The sequence below is a fragment of the Leguminivora glycinivorella genome, chromosome Z, assembly GCF_023078275.1.
Source record: "Leguminivora glycinivorella isolate SPB_JAAS2020 chromosome Z, LegGlyc_1.1, whole genome shotgun sequence".
NCBI classification, from domain to species: domain Eukaryota; kingdom Metazoa; phylum Arthropoda; class Insecta; order Lepidoptera; family Tortricidae; genus Leguminivora; species Leguminivora glycinivorella.
Window position 1 is genome coordinate 15,842,490 of NC_062998.1, and position 21,412 is coordinate 15,863,901.

A 21,412-nucleotide genomic window follows, 5' to 3' on the forward strand; every position below is an offset into this window, starting at 1 on the left:
TTCTAAGGTAAACGTATGATTTCCGTAGAACTTTAACAGTCAAGATAAGTTGGCAACGATTTAGACAGCCTCGCCGCGCCGGTGCGACATTTACTCAACCATTGCAGAGCTGTCAAAATCATTACTTACATATCAGCCTGACTCTACCTGTCCAATTTTTCATCTTTAAATAAATAAATAAATAAATAAATAAATATTATAGGACATTCTTACACAGATTGACTGAGGCCCACGGTAAGCTCAAGAAGGCTTGTGTTGTGGGTACTCAGACAACGATATATATAATATATAAATACTTATATACATAGAAAACATCCATGACTCAGGAACAAATATCTGTGCTCATCACACAAATAAATGCCCTTACCGGGATTCGAACCCGGGACCGCGGCGCAGCAGGCAGGGTCACTACTGACTGCGCCAGACCGGTCGTCTTTAACTTTTGGTCTTGCAAAATGAAATGACGGAGTGAGACACACGCAGATTTGATCAAGAATTGATGTACAGTCAAGTGCAAAAATACGTATCGATTTTATCCGCTCAAAAATATGTACCGAGACCTTATTCCGCCGACATAAAGTGCTATGGGACATATTTTTGATAAGTTGTACGCACCCATATAATTACACTTGACTGTACCTATATTAGTTGTTTTCGATTTTTAACAGACTTCAAAAAATGTGGAGGTTCTCAAAACGACAGATTTTTTTTTCCTTACCTGTTTGGTCCGATAGTTGACGGGTAGAGAATGACGTTAGGCATTAAGTCCGCCATTTGTGTTTTTTTATTGTATTTGTGCAATAAAGATTAAATAAAAAAATATATAATATATATTCAGTAACTCGATTCGACTTCGATAAAGCTTATCTTTATAAGCATCCTTAGGTAGGTATACAGAATATGTCACATCAGATGGCATGTGTCAAAGAGTTATAAGAGTTATTACGGTTCAGACATCAATGTTGAAAACATATTTCGACTACCGAACCGCAGTTAATTCAAAAGTAGGTATTAATTTGTACCGAAAACAAGAGAACGCAAACTTTTGACCGTTAGGCCGTTTTCACATTATCCGATCCGATATCGGGTGTAGGAAGGATGTAAAATGTAAGATTTATGCGCTTCCAGGTCTTTATTTATGTATTTGATAGATCATTATTACTAAAAAACGATATAAAACGCAAAAATTGCGGATTTAATGCAGATGGCACTTTCCTACAACAGTTTTTGTCCGAGGCACCATCGAACTGCCGATATCGACAGGACGCTTCCGACATTTTTGGCATGCCGGACCCCCCGCCAGCTGTCGGCCGATAATATTTGTATGTGTGCGTATATAATGTAGGTATACGTTTGTAGTAGTGTGAGTGACAAAAATGGCGTCTATTAAACAGCTGTTAATGATGAATTTCTGTTGAAAAAAAAAGATTGTAATTCATCGGTCCGAATTGCGGATACTAATTGTTTCATGTTTTAGTAGATATAGTTAAATGTAAAATTATTTATTTTACCTGCACACACTTGAGTCTTTTTATGCTCGTTATTTTAATTTTACAATAAAATATTTGAAATATAGTGCTTATAATTATTAAATATAAAATTTTTTTTACAATATTTTTTTATACAAAATCATTTGGAACAATGCGTTTTATCGGACCGACATCCGACATTATCGGAAGCGTTTATCGGGTGTAGGATGTCGGTCCGACACCCGATATCGGATCGGATAATGTGAAAACGGCCTTACTGTATTAGGCTTACCTAAAAATATAAAAGTAAGTACCACTTACTGTTGAACAAAATTAACGTTCAGTTACCCAACTGCTGCAGTTCGGTTCAAGCGTCTTATCGCAATCAGATAAATGTGCGGAATCTCCGCGAGTAATTATAATACATATACATACGAGTTTTTCCCACCATTTTAAACCTCCAGTAAGCACACACATACTACATGTAAGATTAAGTCTAGGATCCTTTAGAACTAGCCCAGTAAAGTTCTTGCAGAAGCAGACGAAATTCCTCTAGTTAGAGTTTAGAAAGAATTGTTTCTTTTTATGGACTGATCGGCGATTGACCCTAGTCGCACCTAGTGGAAAGTGAAGACAGTCTAAGATGGAGCTCACTGATTCAGTAGTAGCCTACATAGCTTACTACACGCGCCATATGACATTAACCATACAAAAAATAGTAATATGTCGATGCTCTTGAAAAATTGCCATCTGATATAGAATAAAGCCATCTCTTACCGTCCCCTTAACAGAGACTAAACTCAGAATGAAAAAAAATCTAAAATTACAGTAGGTACCAGCCAATAATATATCACATGGCGTTTTTTTGTGTATACATATCATGTTTTAATCGTCATCAATATTGTTATTTTTCTAAAATACATATATTGGTTATTGCTTTACAAAATTATATTATGAATAAATATTATTTCTAAAGATATAAGTTACAGTGTAGTCATCAGCATTACATTACCTACTTAACAGTCTTAATACGACCTCGTTCCAACTGAATGAAGTTAAATTTTTAGAGACATTAGTACTTTGTGGCAAAACCCTTTGAATTGATCACTGTTTTACAGCCTCTAGGCTTAGACTCTATAAGAGCCTCAAATAGCATGAGGTACCTAGTCTTAGCCATTCGTCGTCGATTTGCGACAACTTTTGATTAGAATTAGGCTCTTTTACCTTTTAACAGTCTTTCTAATTCTGTCATGGCCTGTGGTCTTCGCCATGATTGACTTTGCCAGTCCATCAGAGCCACACTTGGTTCTCGAACCATTCTGTGACTCGTTTCGGGCGAAGCTTTGGATAGTTATTTTGCTGGAAAACGAACCCATGGCCCATAAATAATCGTGCGTAAGGCAGCATTACGCATTTTAAGATGTCTAATTAGTCATTCTATTATGCCATCAATTCAGTGAAGGGGACCCATCCCATACCATTCGCAGAAAAAACACCCTACACCGTGACACAACCTCCTCCGCGTTTTAAACTAGCAAGAAGAAGACATCTTTTTAACGTTTAAGGAACTTTGTTACCGCCGATGTTGAAACACCGAACTGTTGCGAAAGCTCTTTACGGATACGCACTTTGTAGGCAGTAAATATAGCTTGTTGTTAACAGGTATCCAAATTATCCGTAATAAACACACCTTAGGTTTTTCATGATATTTCAGTGATCATTTCCACTTTATATGCGATTATATGAAAAAAATAACTCCATATTTATTTTTGGCCGGTACCGTAATCAGATACTTACAGTGATCGCTGAAGACCACTGTAAGTATACATTAAAAGAATCTCAAATGAACTACGACACATACTGTTATCACACGTACTCGTTCGTATGTCCGAACTGCGATTCCCGGGAGTTTATCTAAAGTGGCCCGCGGAGCGATTCTAAAAATAGAAGATGAATACTCGACCAACTAATATGGTAAAGTAATACAATAAGGTTTGTTATAAAATGTATTTACATTTGCCCACTTCGCTAGGGCATCTTGGTTCTTGTCCCAGGGTATTTGAACGCATATAGGGTTTCCTTCCATTCGATCAAAGTTGGGGTTTCGCGTCGCCGCACAATAGAAGAATTCTCTCCACAGAATCTGTCCGTGAAGGGACAATGGCGGCCGAACTTGTTTGATTCTTTTATATAACTCTGTCAGTTGGTAATAAAACAGCCTTGTTGACAGACATCCAAATCTGAAAATACAGTTAAAAATAAAACAAGAATAAGTAGGGACAATTTATAAACTGAAACAGATATCATACACCAAGGATAAAGCGATCAAGCCTACTGGTGGCGAAGCCTACTGCCTACAATTTATTAAAATATTCGTTAAAAGATCAGAGCCACGATTTATCAATTTCCACCGCTTGATATAGTCTGCCGTTCAATAGGTATTATCTCCACTGCTAGGCATTGCAATTTTAGCTATAGAATTGACAAGAAGTGATACTAAATACAACTAGAGTCATATCAATCGTAATACTAATAATTTCTGTAAACCATATTGCAAAATTAGTATTCCGCCGTAGTCGGCGAATGTTTCAGAAGCGAAATAGAGCGGTCAAAAAAAAAAAGTCGGCGCCCAGTTTACATTACTAGTTTGCTGCAGCTTGAAGATGAATATTGACATACTCAATTATATATGTATTAAAATAAAGCCATTCAAATATTTGTTATCATATCAAGTATGAAGGGACGGCTCGAATTGACTTTTATAGTTCGCTTATGTCGTTCCGTGAGCTTGGCGTTCAGACGACTTATTTTGTTTACAATATTGTAAAGTTTTCAAAGGGTTATATAAAACTTTTAGCAATCGCATTTAAATATTAATTAGGCAGCCAAATTTTGCATTGAAGTAAACAATAAACAGATGGATTAGACAAAATGATACCTTAAATACGGCGACAAGCCGGTCTGGCTTGCTAGCAGGGACTGTGGCGTCATCTTCGGCCTCCCGAACGATGCGACCCATGCTTTGCGCTCTAAATGCCTCTCCAGACGCGCCAGGGCCTCGCTCTCTCCGCCGATCCACACCGGCGGTTTAAGTCCCTCTGTTTCAAAACCTGGATGTTTTGGTTACATTATTTATTGATCCTGAGTACAGATTAGTTCGTAACAATTGAAAAGTTTAAAGATTTCGTGAAGCGCTATTATAAAAAAAAATTGATATGTATTCTATAAGCATCAGGGGCAGGACGGGTAAGCAGATGTCACCGTCTCTTTTATACCAAGTCGCGATCTTTATAAACCAATATTCCAAATATATCCCCGGCCTGTCACTGTCTTAGAGACGCGTATAAATATATTTTTGGCATGTTGGCTTGTAAAGATGTATTCATCACATTTGCTGTTTAAAGGTCTCATTGCGTTTACGTGTACTGAAGAATAATGATTGTACTATTTTATTCCCAAGGGAGTAATGGATTTAGTTTTAAAAATTAATACAATCCGTACAATACTTCAGGCAAAGGATGTTTCACACAGCCAAGGATTTTTTTGCACAACTAAAATTTGAGTATTAAGCCATAAAAAAATATTATACGGTATGAAAAATGCATTTTATTTATGTTATATCAGTGTGTTTTAAATTTATTTTGTAAATTTCACGTAGATAAATCGTTATAATTAGCAACCCGGCAGGAAATTGTGACGGCCATCTCGATTTGAGCTTGACCGCGTTGCCATAGCAACGGGCAGTACAACAGAAAATTTAATCCAAAAATGTCGACAAATATTTTGACAGACATGTTATAAAATGAGTTCAATTGTATGCTTCTTTGAACATTGCATTTAATTTATATGCGGTATTTTAGTGTTTGTGCTCAAAAAGCGTTTGTAATCAAGAACAATGGATTTATATGAAGAATCCGATATAGGTGAAGATAGGCTACACTGGTCGCAGCGGCGCCGCCATTCATTTAAGGTTTTGCTTTATGAGTTTTTTCCTCTGTGTTTTCCTCTCAAATGTGATGAAAAATATTGTGTGTAACTCCTGCGGCTGTCGCGAGTTATAACACTCGTTGACAAAATCCCCCTTACCTCTCTTGTTGCACAATATACTATTTCATCACACTCGCTCGTAAACTGTGACTGACTGGTGGTATCAATACTATTACAGTTCCAGCAATAGCGTACCTAGTTCCTCGAGTGTCGGCACGCCAAAACGCTCGTCGTGGTCGTCCGAAATGGGCGTGACGGTCCCGTTGAAGAGCTGCGGAGTGATGGTCGCCTCGGCGGCGGGCGGCGGCGGCATGCTTGCAATAAGCGCTTGGAACTGGTGGTACGTCAGCGGCGCCTTGCCACCGTTCCTTTCAATGATCCTGAAATCGTATTAGTTGGTTAGGACCTTAAGTGCGATTTCACATTATCCTATATCGGATGTAGTGCATAATATATCCTATATAATAAAGGCGCAATCGTTGACATCCTTCCATATCCGATATCGGATCGGATAATGTAAAAATGATTTAACTCCGAAAGCAAAGAGGATGGTAGACATACTCGTATACATGTGACATGTATTTATCTACGGTTGCATAGAATGTGTAACTAGGTATATTCATTTTACCAACCTAATATTGAGTTAATTACGTCATCTATACTTTTAGTCATTTATTAAATAGTTTATAATAATTATAATATATTGCGTGTATTTTAATAGTACCTCAAACCGTAACCAATAGTAAGTTTTAGTACTATGAACCGATATTGGAAGGTAATATTAAGTTAGTCTTAACCACTAAAGAGTAAAACATTTTTGAAAATTTAAAGAACTGCAATGCATTACGTAGGTACACTTATTTGACACATTAAAGTTGTAAACATTAAATTAATGTTCATAGTATAATAGTAGTGTTACTACTTAACAAAAAAATACAAATTAAAATATTTTTAAATGAAAATAATTTGATTTGATCTAAGACATTAAAGTTGTTTAGTTGTTACCGGTACCTATGGGCATTTTCAGTGTTTGGGATCCCCCAATTAGCGTAAGTTGTTAACAAAAATTAACTCGCTGTCACGACGACAATGAAGCATAAAATATGTCTAAAAATTTACTTTTTTTACATTCTGAATGTAGATTATCGCTCAAAGTTTATGTAATTAACACAAAGACAATATTGTAATAGAAATTACATGCTTAAATATCGTTACAAAACTGACAGTGAGTTAATTTTCGTTAACAACTTACGCTAATGGAGGGGTATCAAATTCTGAAGATGCCCCTATTTCCCCCTGAGACTATTTGGCAGTCAAACCTGAATTACTATTGCGTTAATTTTTTTTATGTTACTTAATAATAATTAGCCAAATTAAAGACAAGGATTCTTATTAGTAAACAATACCTACATTAAATACCATCAAATAACCATAGAAATAGGATGTCAAACAACAAAGTTCTGTCAATTATCAAAAGTGAGACCAAAACTGTAGCAATTTCAAGTGTCTTTGGCAGTTAGTACTAAATTCTGAAATAATATAATTACGTTATTCATATTCATTTATAACATTTTAACTGATTTGGGAATCACCCACTTTATCCTCTAAACACGTTTTGTACTTTTCAATTATTTCAATCTTTTAAAGTAAAATTAAAACAGAATCGCCCCAGCGGCCGCATTCGAAGTAAAAAATTGTCACGTTTCTCGTTTGGTTCTTTTGAACTCACGGGACGTTCATAATGTTCATATACGTCACAGATTCTGTTTCGCACACTTCAGCAGTCTTCAAGCGTTAGCGAAATGATAGGTCTGTGGTCGGAAACTATGGAGTGTAGAAAACAAAATCTTTAACTGCGTTAGATTTCTCGGGCTGATTAATAGAATTTCAGCTGACCATGCGTAAAGATGAACGTATGAAAACTTGTTTACAGCTGCTCACTCTTCAGTTCGCGTCCGTAATGTAACGTATTAGACGAGCTGATCCAAGGCCGGTTGATCAAGGTTTGGCCCCCGTCATCTGTTTCGCTAACTCTTTTGCCAGACCTCAACGGCGCTCCCAAAAACAAACCCCAGGAAAAACTACAGATAGACCAAATTGAAAATTTCCAGCAAGGTGATATAAGGTACCAATCACTGTGCACTGTTACGACTTACGCCTTTGTGTCACAACACGAGACAACACGTGGGAAATCGGTACCTCATCGGACGTGTAAATCATACTCAACTAATACAAAACTCAGTGTCGGCTTTAAGTTAAATATAATCCCTTCCTATCACACCAATACGTCGGAAAGGGACAAACGAACTTTATCGGCTTGATAACTTTAGTGAACGTTTATGGGGGAATAAGTTTAAAGTTATTACTAATTAGTGACCGTTGTCAGTAAGAAAAAAAGAACTACCTAACTAAAAAGCTTTTCTTGCGATATCAATTCATAGAACAAACGCTTACGTCTAAATTCATTAAAATATCAGGCAATGTTAAAAATATACAGCGCTTATTTTTATTGATTCTCTTTTTAGGTTTCAGATGGATTATATATTTTGCAGTTCCGCGAACTTACGTAGGTACTGTCAGGTCACGCGGCAGAACCTATTGTAACCCAAGGTAGCAAAAGCAATATAAATCTTTAAAAAATTGTCGTTAGTTCCCAAACAACGAGAGTTGAAAATAGAATCGTGTACGAAAAATAATTACGAGTATAAGGGCCGGTTGCATCAAACCGTCTGTCACCGTTAAAGCGTTCGTTATTTTTTTTTCTATGGGAAATTCCATAGACGTCTGCTGGTTGACGATGATGTGTCTGTTAAATTTGGTTGATGCAGCTGGCCCTAAGACATACAAAGTTTATCGTAATTTTCTTTCTTAGTAAGTAAGCAAGGATTATTGTCTTTATATAGGACTAGCTTTTGCCCGCAGCTTCGCTCTCATTAAATTCGAAAACTGCGGAATGCTCCATACAAACTTTCACCCCCCATTATAGGGAAGTGGGGGGTTAGGAAGAGATAAAAAGTAGCCTATGTCACTGTCCATCTCTACAACTATCTCCACTTAAACAATCACGTCACGTCAATTCATCGCTCCGCTTTGCCGTGAAAGACGGACAAACAAACAGACACACACACTTTCCCATTTATAATATTAGTGTGGCATATTTCATACTAAGAATCAGAATCGTACCTCGATTTTTTAGCGCCACCTATTAATTATACTATTTTTTTTAAATCTGTATTGACGTGATATCATGATTTTAAAATAAAGAAATATTTGGGGAAAATATGATTTGGCTACTTCCAGGCTGCGAACAGCACCATCTAGTTTTAAGCCTAAATGATTTTTTGTATGGGCTTTGTTTGTCAGTTCAGTATTAATCAGTATCGAATCTAGTTTTTAAGTACTAACATTATTTTATAAGCGATTACTAACATTAATGAGATCAATGTTATCTTTATGAAATAAATAAATATTATTATTATATCATAAATCGTTCTTGTAAGTAAGTATAAGTAAACTCTTATTGTTCCACCAGCACCAACAAAAATATACAAGACAGAAGAAGGAGGAAGTACAAAAGGCGAACTTCGGCGAAGGTCGGTGGCAAACAGGTATACGGTCCGCCTCGTGGAAAGCGGTCACCGTAACCTATGGATGCCTGCAACTCAAGGGGTGTCACATGGGCGTTGCCGACCCATTAGAAACTTATACTATTATCTAAATATACCTACATATTTATATATTTATAAGACACTAGAATCACTAGATTTTGCCCGCGTCTTCGCTCGCGTTAGAAAGAGACAAAAAGTAGCCTATGTCACTCTCCGTCCCTTCAAGTATTTCCACTTAAAAAATCACGACAATTCGTCGCTCCGTTTTGCCGTGAAAGACGGACAAACAAACAGACACACACACTTTCCCATTTATAATATTAGTATGGATAATATAATATACATACATATAATATATAATTATAATATCTATTATCCAAATATACCTACATATTAAGACATACACGCACACAGCGTCCTACGGGTCAGTTGTCCTGAGAGCCAAAGTTTTTTCAGTTTAGATTTCAGGGATGCCAGGATCTTAGATTAGCGTCAAGCAAGAAATAATTACTTATATTTACAGCGTAACAGGAACTATTAGTCAACGTACTTGTCCAGCTTGAACAAGGTGTGCGAGACCCTCGACAGTACGGTGATGCCGACCTCGCGGCACTTGGACATGATGTTGTGGTCGCGCACGCGCCCGTAGGGCTCGGGGTCCTCCTCGAAGGTGAGCACGGTGGTGCCCCACTCGCGGAACAGCTTGGGCAGCGCGTCCGCCGGCTGCCCGCGCACCACGAACAGCCGCGAGTTCAGCTTCTTCAGGCTGCTGTCCAGGTCGTCCAAGCATTGTAGGAGGAACCTGACAAATTGTATGAAACATTCAATAGAGCATACGGGCATTTTCAGAATTTGGGACCCCCCAATTAGCGTAAGTTGTTAATAAAAATTAGCACACTGTCTGTTTTGTGACGATAAATAAGCATGTAATTTCTATAACAATATTGTCTTTGTGTTAATTACATAAACTTTGAGCGATAATCTACATTCAGAATGTGAAAAAAGTAAATTTTGACAGATTTTATGCTTAATTGTCGTCACAAAAGTGACAGCATGTTAATTTTTGTTAACAACTTACGCTAATTAGGGGTCCCAAATTCTGAAAATGCCTACTGACTACAATCTTCTAGACTTAGGTCTTATTTTTGCTGTATAAGTAATTTACAGTCTTATCTTGAATTGACTAATTCGCAAATAAAACTAAACAATATGAAAATACTTATAGCAATAAAAAAACAAACGCATATATCTGTGGTCTGTTTTGAGATGAATTGTCTGAGCTATGATTACCAGGTAAATATCTACATCTAGGCACAAGATACATTTTACAACATAAACGCCTCTACATAACTTGCATGGACCCATCAGCTTAAATTGTTGTCAAATATACTCATTTCTAATTATCAATAGCGGTTCAGTCATATAATTAAAATATCATGAGTTAATATCTTACGTCATTAAAGTACGATTGAAAACTAAATGGTAATTAATTAGCCTGCTTTAAAGAAACTACAGATCAAAGTTCAAAATTCTCGTCTGCATAGAGCAAATCCACCTCTAGGAAAAGAACTCCATACAAACGTAGTACCTATATTTTCATTTCTGCATATTGATATTACATTACCATAACTCGTTGTTTTGTTTTGAAGCTAAAAACAGATTTCGATCTATTATTATTTAAAAAAAGGAATTGTGAAATATATTCCAATTGTGTCAAAAATACTTTCGAGGACTACGTTTGTATGAAAAGGCAATTTGGCGCTTATCTTCCACATTCGTCATAAAACTATAAAAGCGTTATACCTTAGTAATACTGTTTCAAACAAGTGGAATTTAACTAACTACACGCGACAGGAGGGCTTGATGGCTCACAAGAGCGTCGCCAGGAGATGTACCGAAGGCCAAGCTCAGGAGAGGGCCCTTGAGGAGCCCTATAAGGGAAGGAAGCAACTGGCGACGCCCTTGTATTGTGATTACGAAGTCGCTATATAGTAAACAACGTAAAAGAAGTAGGTACGGACAAGTTAAACTATTGTATAGCTACCATGAGTTCAGAATAAGTTACTGGATACTAAGAACGTCACGAAATCTGTATGGACAAAGTGGACAGAGTCCTTGCTATCAAGCAACGTATTCTGGTTTCATTTACACTGGCAGGTACATACAGCGGGCTTCAGTTTGTTCAATTCGCATTGCTTACAAGCGATTTCTTTTGAACAGCTACAGTCGCAAAGCTATACTCGTATCTAGAATTAGAACAAGCTAGAAAATTATGAATTAAGTTTAAAATAATGTTTCTATTTAGAAAACGTTAGTACTCCAATATTTAAGTTGTGAAATTCACTGGCTTGGCTACCTTTCATATATGTAAGTATGATTTGATTTATGTTAACAACCAGAGCAAAAAAATTGCAGCCAGACGAAACTATCCTGAATCAAAGTAAACACAAAATAATCACAGTTCGATTCGCATGCTTGCGTGCAGCATCGCTCATTAGCTCATTGCATATTTAGATTATGTGTACTGTACTGTACCCTCTGTAACATTTTTTTTCTACTCGTCGACTTTAATCTGTCAATTAGGAGACCACAGACTAAACTATAAGTGCTGACTTTACAGTGTTGGATCTTTGACACTTAAACTTGTCAACTACAATATGTCATTACAGTTCACTTCAGTTAACTGTAATAATTTCAAAAATAGAGCTTTATACAAGTTCTATACTAATTTGCGATACCAGGCAAATTTTTCTGCATCTGAAAGACATTTTTTTTATCTATCGCGTTATCGACCAATAAGAGACAGTTATTACTTATTACAAACAATTGGTTGCCAGGAAATTCGATGTTGATATAACGGTGACAGACGCTATTAACATTGATTTTTAACTTGAATGATGATTATTGTTCGTCCATTGATGATAAAGATGATGAGTCATAGAAAACAATAGTACTCGACTGAAAAGCTCTGAATTATATCACGATTGTATAAAATACTAATTTGGGAATGCAAACAAACAGTAACACAAAAAATATCTTGATTGATTGAAAAAAATTGAAAAAAAAAAAAAAAAAAAGAATTACGGTGATAACAATAGTAAGGTTTCCTTTCCAACCAACAAGTATCAAATGACATACCTCCATTTATTGATTCCAACGTTGAAGGAGCTCGCGAACCAGGGGTCAATGATGAAGACGCATCGCAGCGTGACAGCGCCGTTGAGGCCCTCGCGCAGTGCGGGGTTGTCGTGCAGCCGCAGCCCCTTGCGGAACCAATGCACGGTGTGCTTGCCGGGGCGCGGCTCAGCCATGCGGCCGGGTGCCGCGCCCGTCACTGTCGCGCTAGACGACATCCGCCACTCATACTCCGGGTAACCTGCGTTCATTCGGAACTACTTAGGTTGGAAACAGTACTCAGCCGACGGTCAGCGCCGATATGGGTTGGACGTAGGTATATCAATTAAAATGTATGACGAAATACAGTGTATCACTGATTTATTGCTCTGCACGTATTTACACTAGTTACGTCGGTGCGCGTATGGTGACCATCGGTCGAGCTCGCCGGTTAACTGACGTTACAGACGCGCGTAAAAGTTGTATACGTACGTTCAATGCGACGCTGATGTAAGCGACGGATCACATACAATACAACTAGCTTACGCAACGTACGATACGCGTCGACCGTCGGTCGAACACTGAACGCTTGATCACGACTGACGATCACCGCGTGCGATCGGCGCGTATGATCAAGTATGATGCGCGCAAACCATCGGTTTCTCACTGTTTTCAGCATTAGGCTGGTCACGCAGACCGACCGCGCCTCACCGCGCGGAGCCGCGGGCCGCGGAGCAACCCGCACGGCCAATTTATATCAACTTATGAAGTTGATGTTGTCCGCGCGATCTTAAGACGATACGGTAGGGGTCAATTCTCCATACAAACGCTCTCGACTATTTCCTCCCTGGTTTTTGAAGATAGAGCAATGATTTTTTCAACACAGATTGTTGTTATTTTTATCTGTGTCGGACCGTTTTGATTTTTTTGATATTCTGCTTTTAAAAGATTCTAGAGCCAATCAAAAATTTCCAAAAACGGCCTTTTTCATTGTGACGCAAAAAAAGGTGTGATACTCAAGATTGGTAACAATTAACCAAAAAAACTAAACGGTCCGACATAGATTATTTCATTGTTATTCAGATTTTCAAATTTCGTTCAGATTGATTAAGTTTTGAAGGAGGAAAGAGTCGAGAGCGGAACCTCGATTTTAAAGATTTTTTTGAAATATCTTTTGACTGAGTTGTTCTTAATGGACAATTTTTTTTCGATAAATCTAGTTAATAACACTTGTATATTTAACTAAAATTCCCAAGTTGAAAGGGGGGCTCCTTTCCATTTTAGCATTTTCGCTACCGTATCCTCTTAATACATGTCCGTGTCCGTGACAGATCGCTCCGCGAGGTTTGTCCGCGTGACACTAAAGCCAGCCTAAGCGCAGAATATACATATGTATAATAGTACAAGTACAGAAAGCCCACTGCTTTGATGTTCACGAAATGCCGCCTTTTTAAATGCCTACAAAATTTTTACAAAGAAACCAGCCGCACGTGCGCAGCGTCGGATGATTAAAACGAATTAATTACTCAGATGAAATTTTATACTATTATATTTAAGTCTTGGGTACTTTCTATACAGTATTTTGGTTTAAGTTCCAACATCACAAGCTTTATTGAACTTTTCCGTGGGACCTAATCAATAGTAGATCTGTGTAAGAATGTCCTATGGTCAATATTTTATTCATGATGTCTATTTAACTTAGCATTGTTAGCCATTCCACACGCGGACATCGCATATGAACCTTAAAAAATACTCGCGACGTAAAATAACTTAAATAACGATAGAAAGTGCGAACGTGCGTTCCGTGAGAACGCGCGCCACCCCTGATTATAATCCTATTTTGAATTAGCCGGAATTATTGTAAACAAAGGTGTGACCGGTGCTATAAAAAATTTGCACCATTCGAGGTATTAAAATTGCCAATATTTTTCAAGTTCCATTACACAAATAATGACTCTGTTTAAACGAAAATAAATTTCAACACAAAACATTTTGGTATATTTATTGAAATTAAGAAGCCGTTTTTGTCGGGTACTTTGTTTATTGCTCTGGTATCACTGTGGAAATGAACCTGGGCGACCAAGTAGCGGGCCGCTAAACATTATTTTTCAGCAACTTTCGAGACTAGGTGGTAGTGAATTTTAATGGCTAATTAAAACCGATTTCAAATACGTTGGTGCAAAATAAGGTGGCTATAAATTTAATTATTGGTTTTGTAAGTATCTGATATGACAGAACTTCGTCAATTATGGACCGATTTTTACTTTGACTTGCATGGGATCATAACATAATACTTTAACAGTCACCGTGTTCGATCTGTTCACGATTTTAAGTGTGTAATAGAGTAATCGTTAATAACTGGTTACAAGTTATTTGTTTTTCCGTCGGCCCTTACTTTGAGAACCCCTGACTTGAGCTGCACGTATTACTTTGACAGTGACAGCAGTTTGTTTACGTTTATTACGTTCAATTCCTAATGGGAGTATAGTCCGCGGAGTGAACCCGCCCCTGGCCTAAGATAAATTCGTAGGAGAAGCGGTACATGGTAAATAAGAAATTAATTGAATATGGAGTGATTTTCCAAAATATTGTATTTGTACAGTCACCGGCATAAATAAATTAAAATGTTATATTATATCTCGGAGGAAATATAGACTGGAGTAGCCTTTCAGTTACTTACCCCTCTGCCAAAAAACTTGAACAAATGTTCATAAAGTCACGTAAATACAATTTCACAATCGATTCATGCTCATTCACAGAATCGCCACGACACATATCACTGGTAATTAAAAATGCCCGCTTGTGCTGTGAACACTTGTAATAAGCGCTCAAATACCTCAAGTTTGCAAAAAGATGGCATAATATTCCATTTGTAAGTAGTTTTAATATTGTTATATTACTGTTTTTATTATCTAAATGATAATATTTTTGTCATACGTCATCGAATATCGATTTATGTGATCGAATGCAATCGATTTGAAATTTGTTGGTGGGTAGAAATTACGTCACGAACACTCCCCACGAGACTTCAATTTTTTGCTGTTTAAGAAGTTACCTAATGTGGTTTACAATAGGGTCGATATTTATATATCAATTTATTCATAAAAAGACGCACTCCCCACGAGACTTCATTTATATATTTTGTAAGAATTAACCTAATTTCAATTAGAATAGAGCATATATTATAATAATATTGACAAGGATAATAAAATTGAAAATTAGAAAAATCATTTGACCGAGACTTCGTCGTAGAGATGTGGGCATGGTCGATGAAATACCAACTATCGATAAAAAAGTATGATTTGCAAACCTTGATCACACAATTCATTTGAAATATATTTGCAATTTTCCGAAAGAGAATGATTTGAGTTTTATTACATGTACTTAATAAACTTTACACTTTGAACCAGTATTGAAAACAGTTAATGAAGACTAAACCATTTCTAGTTTATTTATTTAACCAAGTTTGTCTATAATGATTTAGTACCACCAACCGCAGTAAACGTTGTTGATTAGTTAGTCTGGAAAAATAAATTAATGTTTTGTCAAAATGTCAAATATTTCTTTACCTACTAATCCTATTATATCGCTAGTCCACCCGCGTGATACCTACTACCCAGGATTGTCATTAGTGAATTTTAATATGATTATAATAGTGCCAAACATTAAACAGATCTAGAAAAAACAACGACATCATTAAAATTATAATTTGCTTCATTAATTATTATCGACTTCAGTTATCGATGCCTGCCTCATCCCTATAGTTTGAGACACACACGTGCGCATTTAGTGTCCGTATACACTGTGTTTCTACGAAGTATTTCCATGTGTGATATGTCTGTGTGCATCATAATGAGCATGTGTTATTTTTTTATCATAATGTGCGTGTGTATTGACAATAATATTTTTTGCATTTGTGAGTACTCCTTTACATGTGTTATTTCCTCACCTCCCGCGAATCTTGGCAGAATTATTTGTACGTAGACGGAACATGAAGGCTACTCCAGTCTATATTTCCTCCGAGTATTATATTTACAGTAGCGATCAAAAGTACTTTGACAAACGTAAAAACTTCGATATTGCATGAGACACATAAATGAATGACAATTTAATTCTTATTAAAGTAATCAATGGCTTAAGACCTCCTGAAAACAGGTAAAAACTAAGTATTGAGTGTCCCATTTCAGGTTAATGGCAGGTCCTCGTTTGTTCTTCTAGACTCCAGAACGTAGCCTAAATGTTCAATTCCTTTTTGGACTGCCTTCGCTCCTAGTTTTATATTGAGGCATTAAAATATATACTTTTATTAGTTTAAAAACTTCGTCACTACTTGAATAAGAATTAAAAAGTGTAATACTTATGTTTTAGACCAGAGAATCGGTTTTGACAATTTGACCTATAGGTACAAAGATTGATAGGCACTTGTTCAGACGTACCTACCTAAATAAAAAAATGTAAAGGATATACAGAGTAGATAGTCTAGATAGTGGCGTGCGTCCCTTGCCCATGTCATGGGACGCACGCAGAGGCAGCACCCTCCAACCTCCGAGCCGAGGGGTAACAACTATTTGAGTTTATGGGATCTAAAATGAATGACTATTGGATGAAAATTATATTTTATTTTATGATTATGTACCTAATCATGAAAATAAAATAAAAAACCGGCCAAGTGCGAGTTGTACTCGCGTTGCAAGGGATCCGTACACTACAAGAAGGGCTTAAGCGCCTCCTTTTTAGTAGGAACTTAAGTCATTTTTGCGAATAATCGATATTTTGAACAAAACGAAACAGAAATGAATTTACACCGTGTCCAATAAGTTTGAATACAGCACAAATAGCCAATAAAACAAAAATGAACAAATAGTTACTACCTTACTACTAGGGTTGCCAACTTTTTTTTAGGGAAATATAGTATTTTCGAAAATTCCATCAAAAAAATATAGTACACCGAAATAAAATATAGTACGGTAGGTACACATAATCGATAACCAAGTCGTAGAGATCGTTCTTTCTGTCCACTCTAAGGGGCTCCATTCGGTTTTCATAGATTTTTGACAAGTTTTGTGTTGCATTGGTTCTCTTATTTAAGTATCGCTGAAAGTTGTATGGCCGAATATCACTTCCCAACTCACGTTTTGCGCAATTTTATTCCACCGAATGTTCATTTCCCAACTTATTGTTTTATTTGCCTAGCTCACATTTACCAACTTAACATTTGGCCTTTTTTAAAAAAGCAAACTTTCATGTTGTCGAATGTTTTACTTAGCGTAATATATAACCAGTTGTTTATTGTATGTAATGTACCAAATGTTTTATTGAACACCAACAATATATATGGCGTATTTCGAAAAATATGCAATATTGAGTCTTCTATCACTTTCTAAATTTATTGACAGGTATGTAAGTTTTACTTACGTACCTATTAATATTCTTTTACTTTCAATAGTTACCTACTTACTTTTTTTACAAGACCCATATTTAAAAAAAAAAACCAAGTACTTATATTTTTTATAAATTTGACATTGTTTTAAAAACATTTTTACTTCAATGAAATCTAGACTTTTATTAAATGCAAAAGCGATTTTAATTTTAAACTAATTAATGCAAAAATTTTGACCAAAGAACCAGTTTCGGTTCTAAAATAGTTCAACTTTGATGCTAAATATCACAGAATCAATGAGCTGTGAAATAGGTACCTAATTATGGGATGCTAGTTTGTTTAAAGACGATTCTGTTAATATGATATGCTTTAGAAACTATCGTAATATTCATAATACCAATGGATTCAAATCGAAGCTCAGCGGAGTAGGGAATCCCCTTAAGAAATGTCGTTATTTAATATATCATGGAAAAAATACAAATGTTTGCAAACAACGGTGGCTTGTGGCTTTATACGTAACTGCAATATTTGCAGGTCAGAACGAAGTAATGAAATGTACAGTGAATGTTAAACATGAATAAAAGCGCGAGCGGAGCGAGCGCGAAATTTTTTTTATTATCGAAACGCCGCTCCTGCTGGTTTGACCCTAGTGTAAATTCGCCACTGGCATGGACCCCAAAAATATAGTACTTTTGCGTACTATATATGCTTCATATAGAATATAGTACGCTGGGCGAAAATATAGTACAGTACTATATTATATAGTACGGTTGGCAACCCTACTTACTACATTATTATTATATTTTATGAATGGCACTCTTATTTACTACATTCACAACAAATGTTTTGGAATAACTCCAGCATTAACTTGTTTACCAGCCTCAAACGCTTCTCAAACAGATCACACGCGGCACGCACTGTTTTCTTCACATTTCATCCCAAATACTCTCGATAACCTTTTTGAAATGATCTAGGTTTATGATTTTATAAAAATTTAGTCTTCAAAGCATGTATGACCATACAAAATAGTCTAATACGCCTAAACCTGGAGGCCTGGGTGGCCACTCATGTTTCGGATAAAAAACTGCCAAATTAGTCTGAAACTACGCTAGAATACCATTTGCCGAATGTGCTGGAGGTGCGTCTTGTTGGGACACATGATACTCATTCCAAAGCATCCTTTTTAACTTTAAGGCATTTTTTTCTCCAAAACCTTGGTTTTAAAGAAAAAAAAACGTTGATTTTAACGCTTTTATCTGTAAGTACTGAAGGTAGTTTACCTCGGTTACATACTGCATCCCACACCTGGGCCGATGGTGAGCTCTGGAACCTAGGCACATTTTTCTAGTTGCCCGGAACGTTATCTATCCTCGGTACCCATAATAGTTTATTTTGGACACGTGGCGTCTGTTTTATCACACACAGATTCTCCTTATAAAAACCGGCCAAGTGCGAGTCGGGCTCGCGCACAAAGGGTTCCGTAGCAGCAAAAAAATTACAGTTAAATCAACCTATCTCAAAAACTATAAGAGATACTTTGATCAAACCAAAAATCGTTGAAAGAGTTAATTAGCATGCATCACCTCTATTTTTTTTAGAATTTTATACCCCGTAGTTATAAAAATAGAGGGGGGGGGACATACTTTTTACGACTTTGAGAGCTGATATCTCAAAAACCGTTCACTTTAAGAAAAATGTTTTTTAGAAAACTTTATATCATTTTAAAAGACCTTTCCATTGATACCCCACACGGGTATGTACATCGAAAAAAAAATTTTCATCCCTCAGTTACATGTATGGGGGGCCCCACCCCCAATTCTTTTTTTTACTATTTAGTGTCATAATTTTGTAGCGGTTCATACAACACATATTCCCATCAAATTTCATCACTGTAGTACTTATAGTTTCCGAGTAAATCGGCTGTGACAGACGGACAGACGGACAGACGGACAGACGGACAGACGGACATGACGAAACTATAAGGGTTCCGTTTTTGCCATTTTGGCTACGGAACCCTAAAAATAACTCGTCACCTGCGTGCCGAGCAAGTATTTTGTTGGCACTTTACCTCTTTGTTTTTCTTAGACACTTCGGAAATTTCATGTACTTTGTGCTTGTATTTTATTAAGAGGAATATACTCTTTAGTTTAAATAAGAATTTGATGGCCTGTGATCCCTATATCGTTAGAACTGAGGTAAAATGTGAGTATTCGGACTTATTGGACACGGTGTATATGTAATATTCCAACGCGCTCACACAATTTCAAGTCACACAAACTAGCATCTTAACTCTTACGGTTACAGAGTTATTAAAAAAATAAAAATAATTACTGAACACGTGTGTGACAGCCTTTACCACTCCCTAATGTTATTTGACACTTGACACTAACTTGAATGTTATCCTTAAGGGTCTCTCACACTGATTTGAAATTTTTTTTCGATTTTAACTAAAAGTGATATACAGGGTGGTTGCTGATAATGAACATTATCAACGCGTCGAATTTAACGAAAAAAAAAACACGGCGTAGTATTAACTTGTATGGAGCATGACGCAAACCAGCATTGATTTTAAAGAAGTAGGCTATATCCAATTAATGACAAACTTTAGGTATAATTATTTTTAAAATCGGGACTTAAAGCTCGGCCACACATGCGCGTTTTGATAGCGTAGGCGGAGCGGTAGCGGAGCGCAACGATAGCGGTGTGCCGGACGAACGCTGGCGTTGCGCCCAGCGGACGCCGGCGGGAACTAACGAACGCGGATTGCGAGCGGAATGCGCGCGGATTGCGAGTGGAACGCCAGCGTTCCGCCGGCGGCGCACCGCTATCATTGCGCTCTGCTAACGCTCCGCTGACGCTAAGCTATCAAAACGCTTTGTGTGGCGGAGGCTTTAATCGCGTATGGTATAATACGGTCTCCGAGACCACGGGGACAACGCCGTCCCTGAAACGTTGGAGGTCTGTTTAATAATCGTGAAAGTTTAAAACTTTAGGTATATGCTAAATTGCCAAACCGTTTTAACGGAATTTATAAGTTGTTCACGGAAGACGACGTAAAGCCGCAACCTTTTATTTGGCAAACATTTGAATAGCTTCCCTCGTTACAGCTGGGCTCACGCTCGGCCTCCTCGTGACCGCGCAGGCCCCCGCAGCCGGTTTGTCTGTAGGGCTGCCGCCCCGCACTTCGCAATCCGCCGATCAAAGCCATTCATAATTATGCTATGGAAGTATACTTATATAGGTACAGGTACTAAACTGGAACCTAAATATACCCGCTTTTAGGGTTCCGCTTCTAAATATAGGATCAATTGGTAATCCATCCGTCTGTCAGTCTGTTAAGACCATCTATTCCGGGAACCCATGGAGTTATCGAGTCTACACTCTAAAAAACCGGCCAAGAGCGTGTCGGGCCACGCTCAGTGTAGGGTTCCGTAATTTTCCGTATTTTTCTCAAAAACTACTAAACCTATCAAGTTCAAAACAATTTTCCTAGAAAGTCTTTATAACGTTCTACTTTTGTGATTTTTTTCATATTTTTTAAACATATGGTTCAAAAGTTAGAGGGGGGGACGCACTTTTTTTTCCTTTGGGAGCGATTATTTCCGAAAATATTAATATTATCAAAAAACTATTTTAGGAAACCCTTATTCATTTTTAAATACCTATCCAACAATATATCACACGTTGGGGTTGGAATGAAAAAAAATATCAGCCCCCACTTTACATGTAGAACATTTAAATAAAACATTTTTTTCCACTTTTTATTTTTGCACTTTGTTGGCGTGATTGATATACATATTGGTACCAAATTTCAGCTTTCTAGTGCTAACGGTTACTGAGATTATCCGCGGACG

General features: G+C 37.1%; 1 protein-coding gene across 1 annotated transcript in view; it reads right to left on the reverse strand.

Annotated features, from left to right (window-relative positions):
* The window catches only part of LOC125241944 (cryptochrome-1-like), a 42,220-nt gene that overhangs the window by 4,404 nt on the left and 16,404 nt on the right, over positions 1-21,412 (reverse strand). Inside the window, exons 2-6 of the mRNA XM_048150657.1 lie at positions 12,203-12,440; positions 9,615-9,866; positions 5,652-5,836; positions 4,408-4,579; positions 3,484-3,709 (exon numbers count right to left, since the gene is read on the reverse strand). Coding sequence (XP_048006614.1) covers positions 3,484-3,709; positions 4,408-4,579; positions 5,652-5,836; positions 9,615-9,866; positions 12,203-12,417 — 1,050 coding nt within the window. The 5' untranslated portion in view covers positions 12,418-12,440. The remainder of the gene's footprint in view (positions 1-3,483; positions 3,710-4,407; positions 4,580-5,651; positions 5,837-9,614; positions 9,867-12,202; positions 12,441-21,412) is intronic.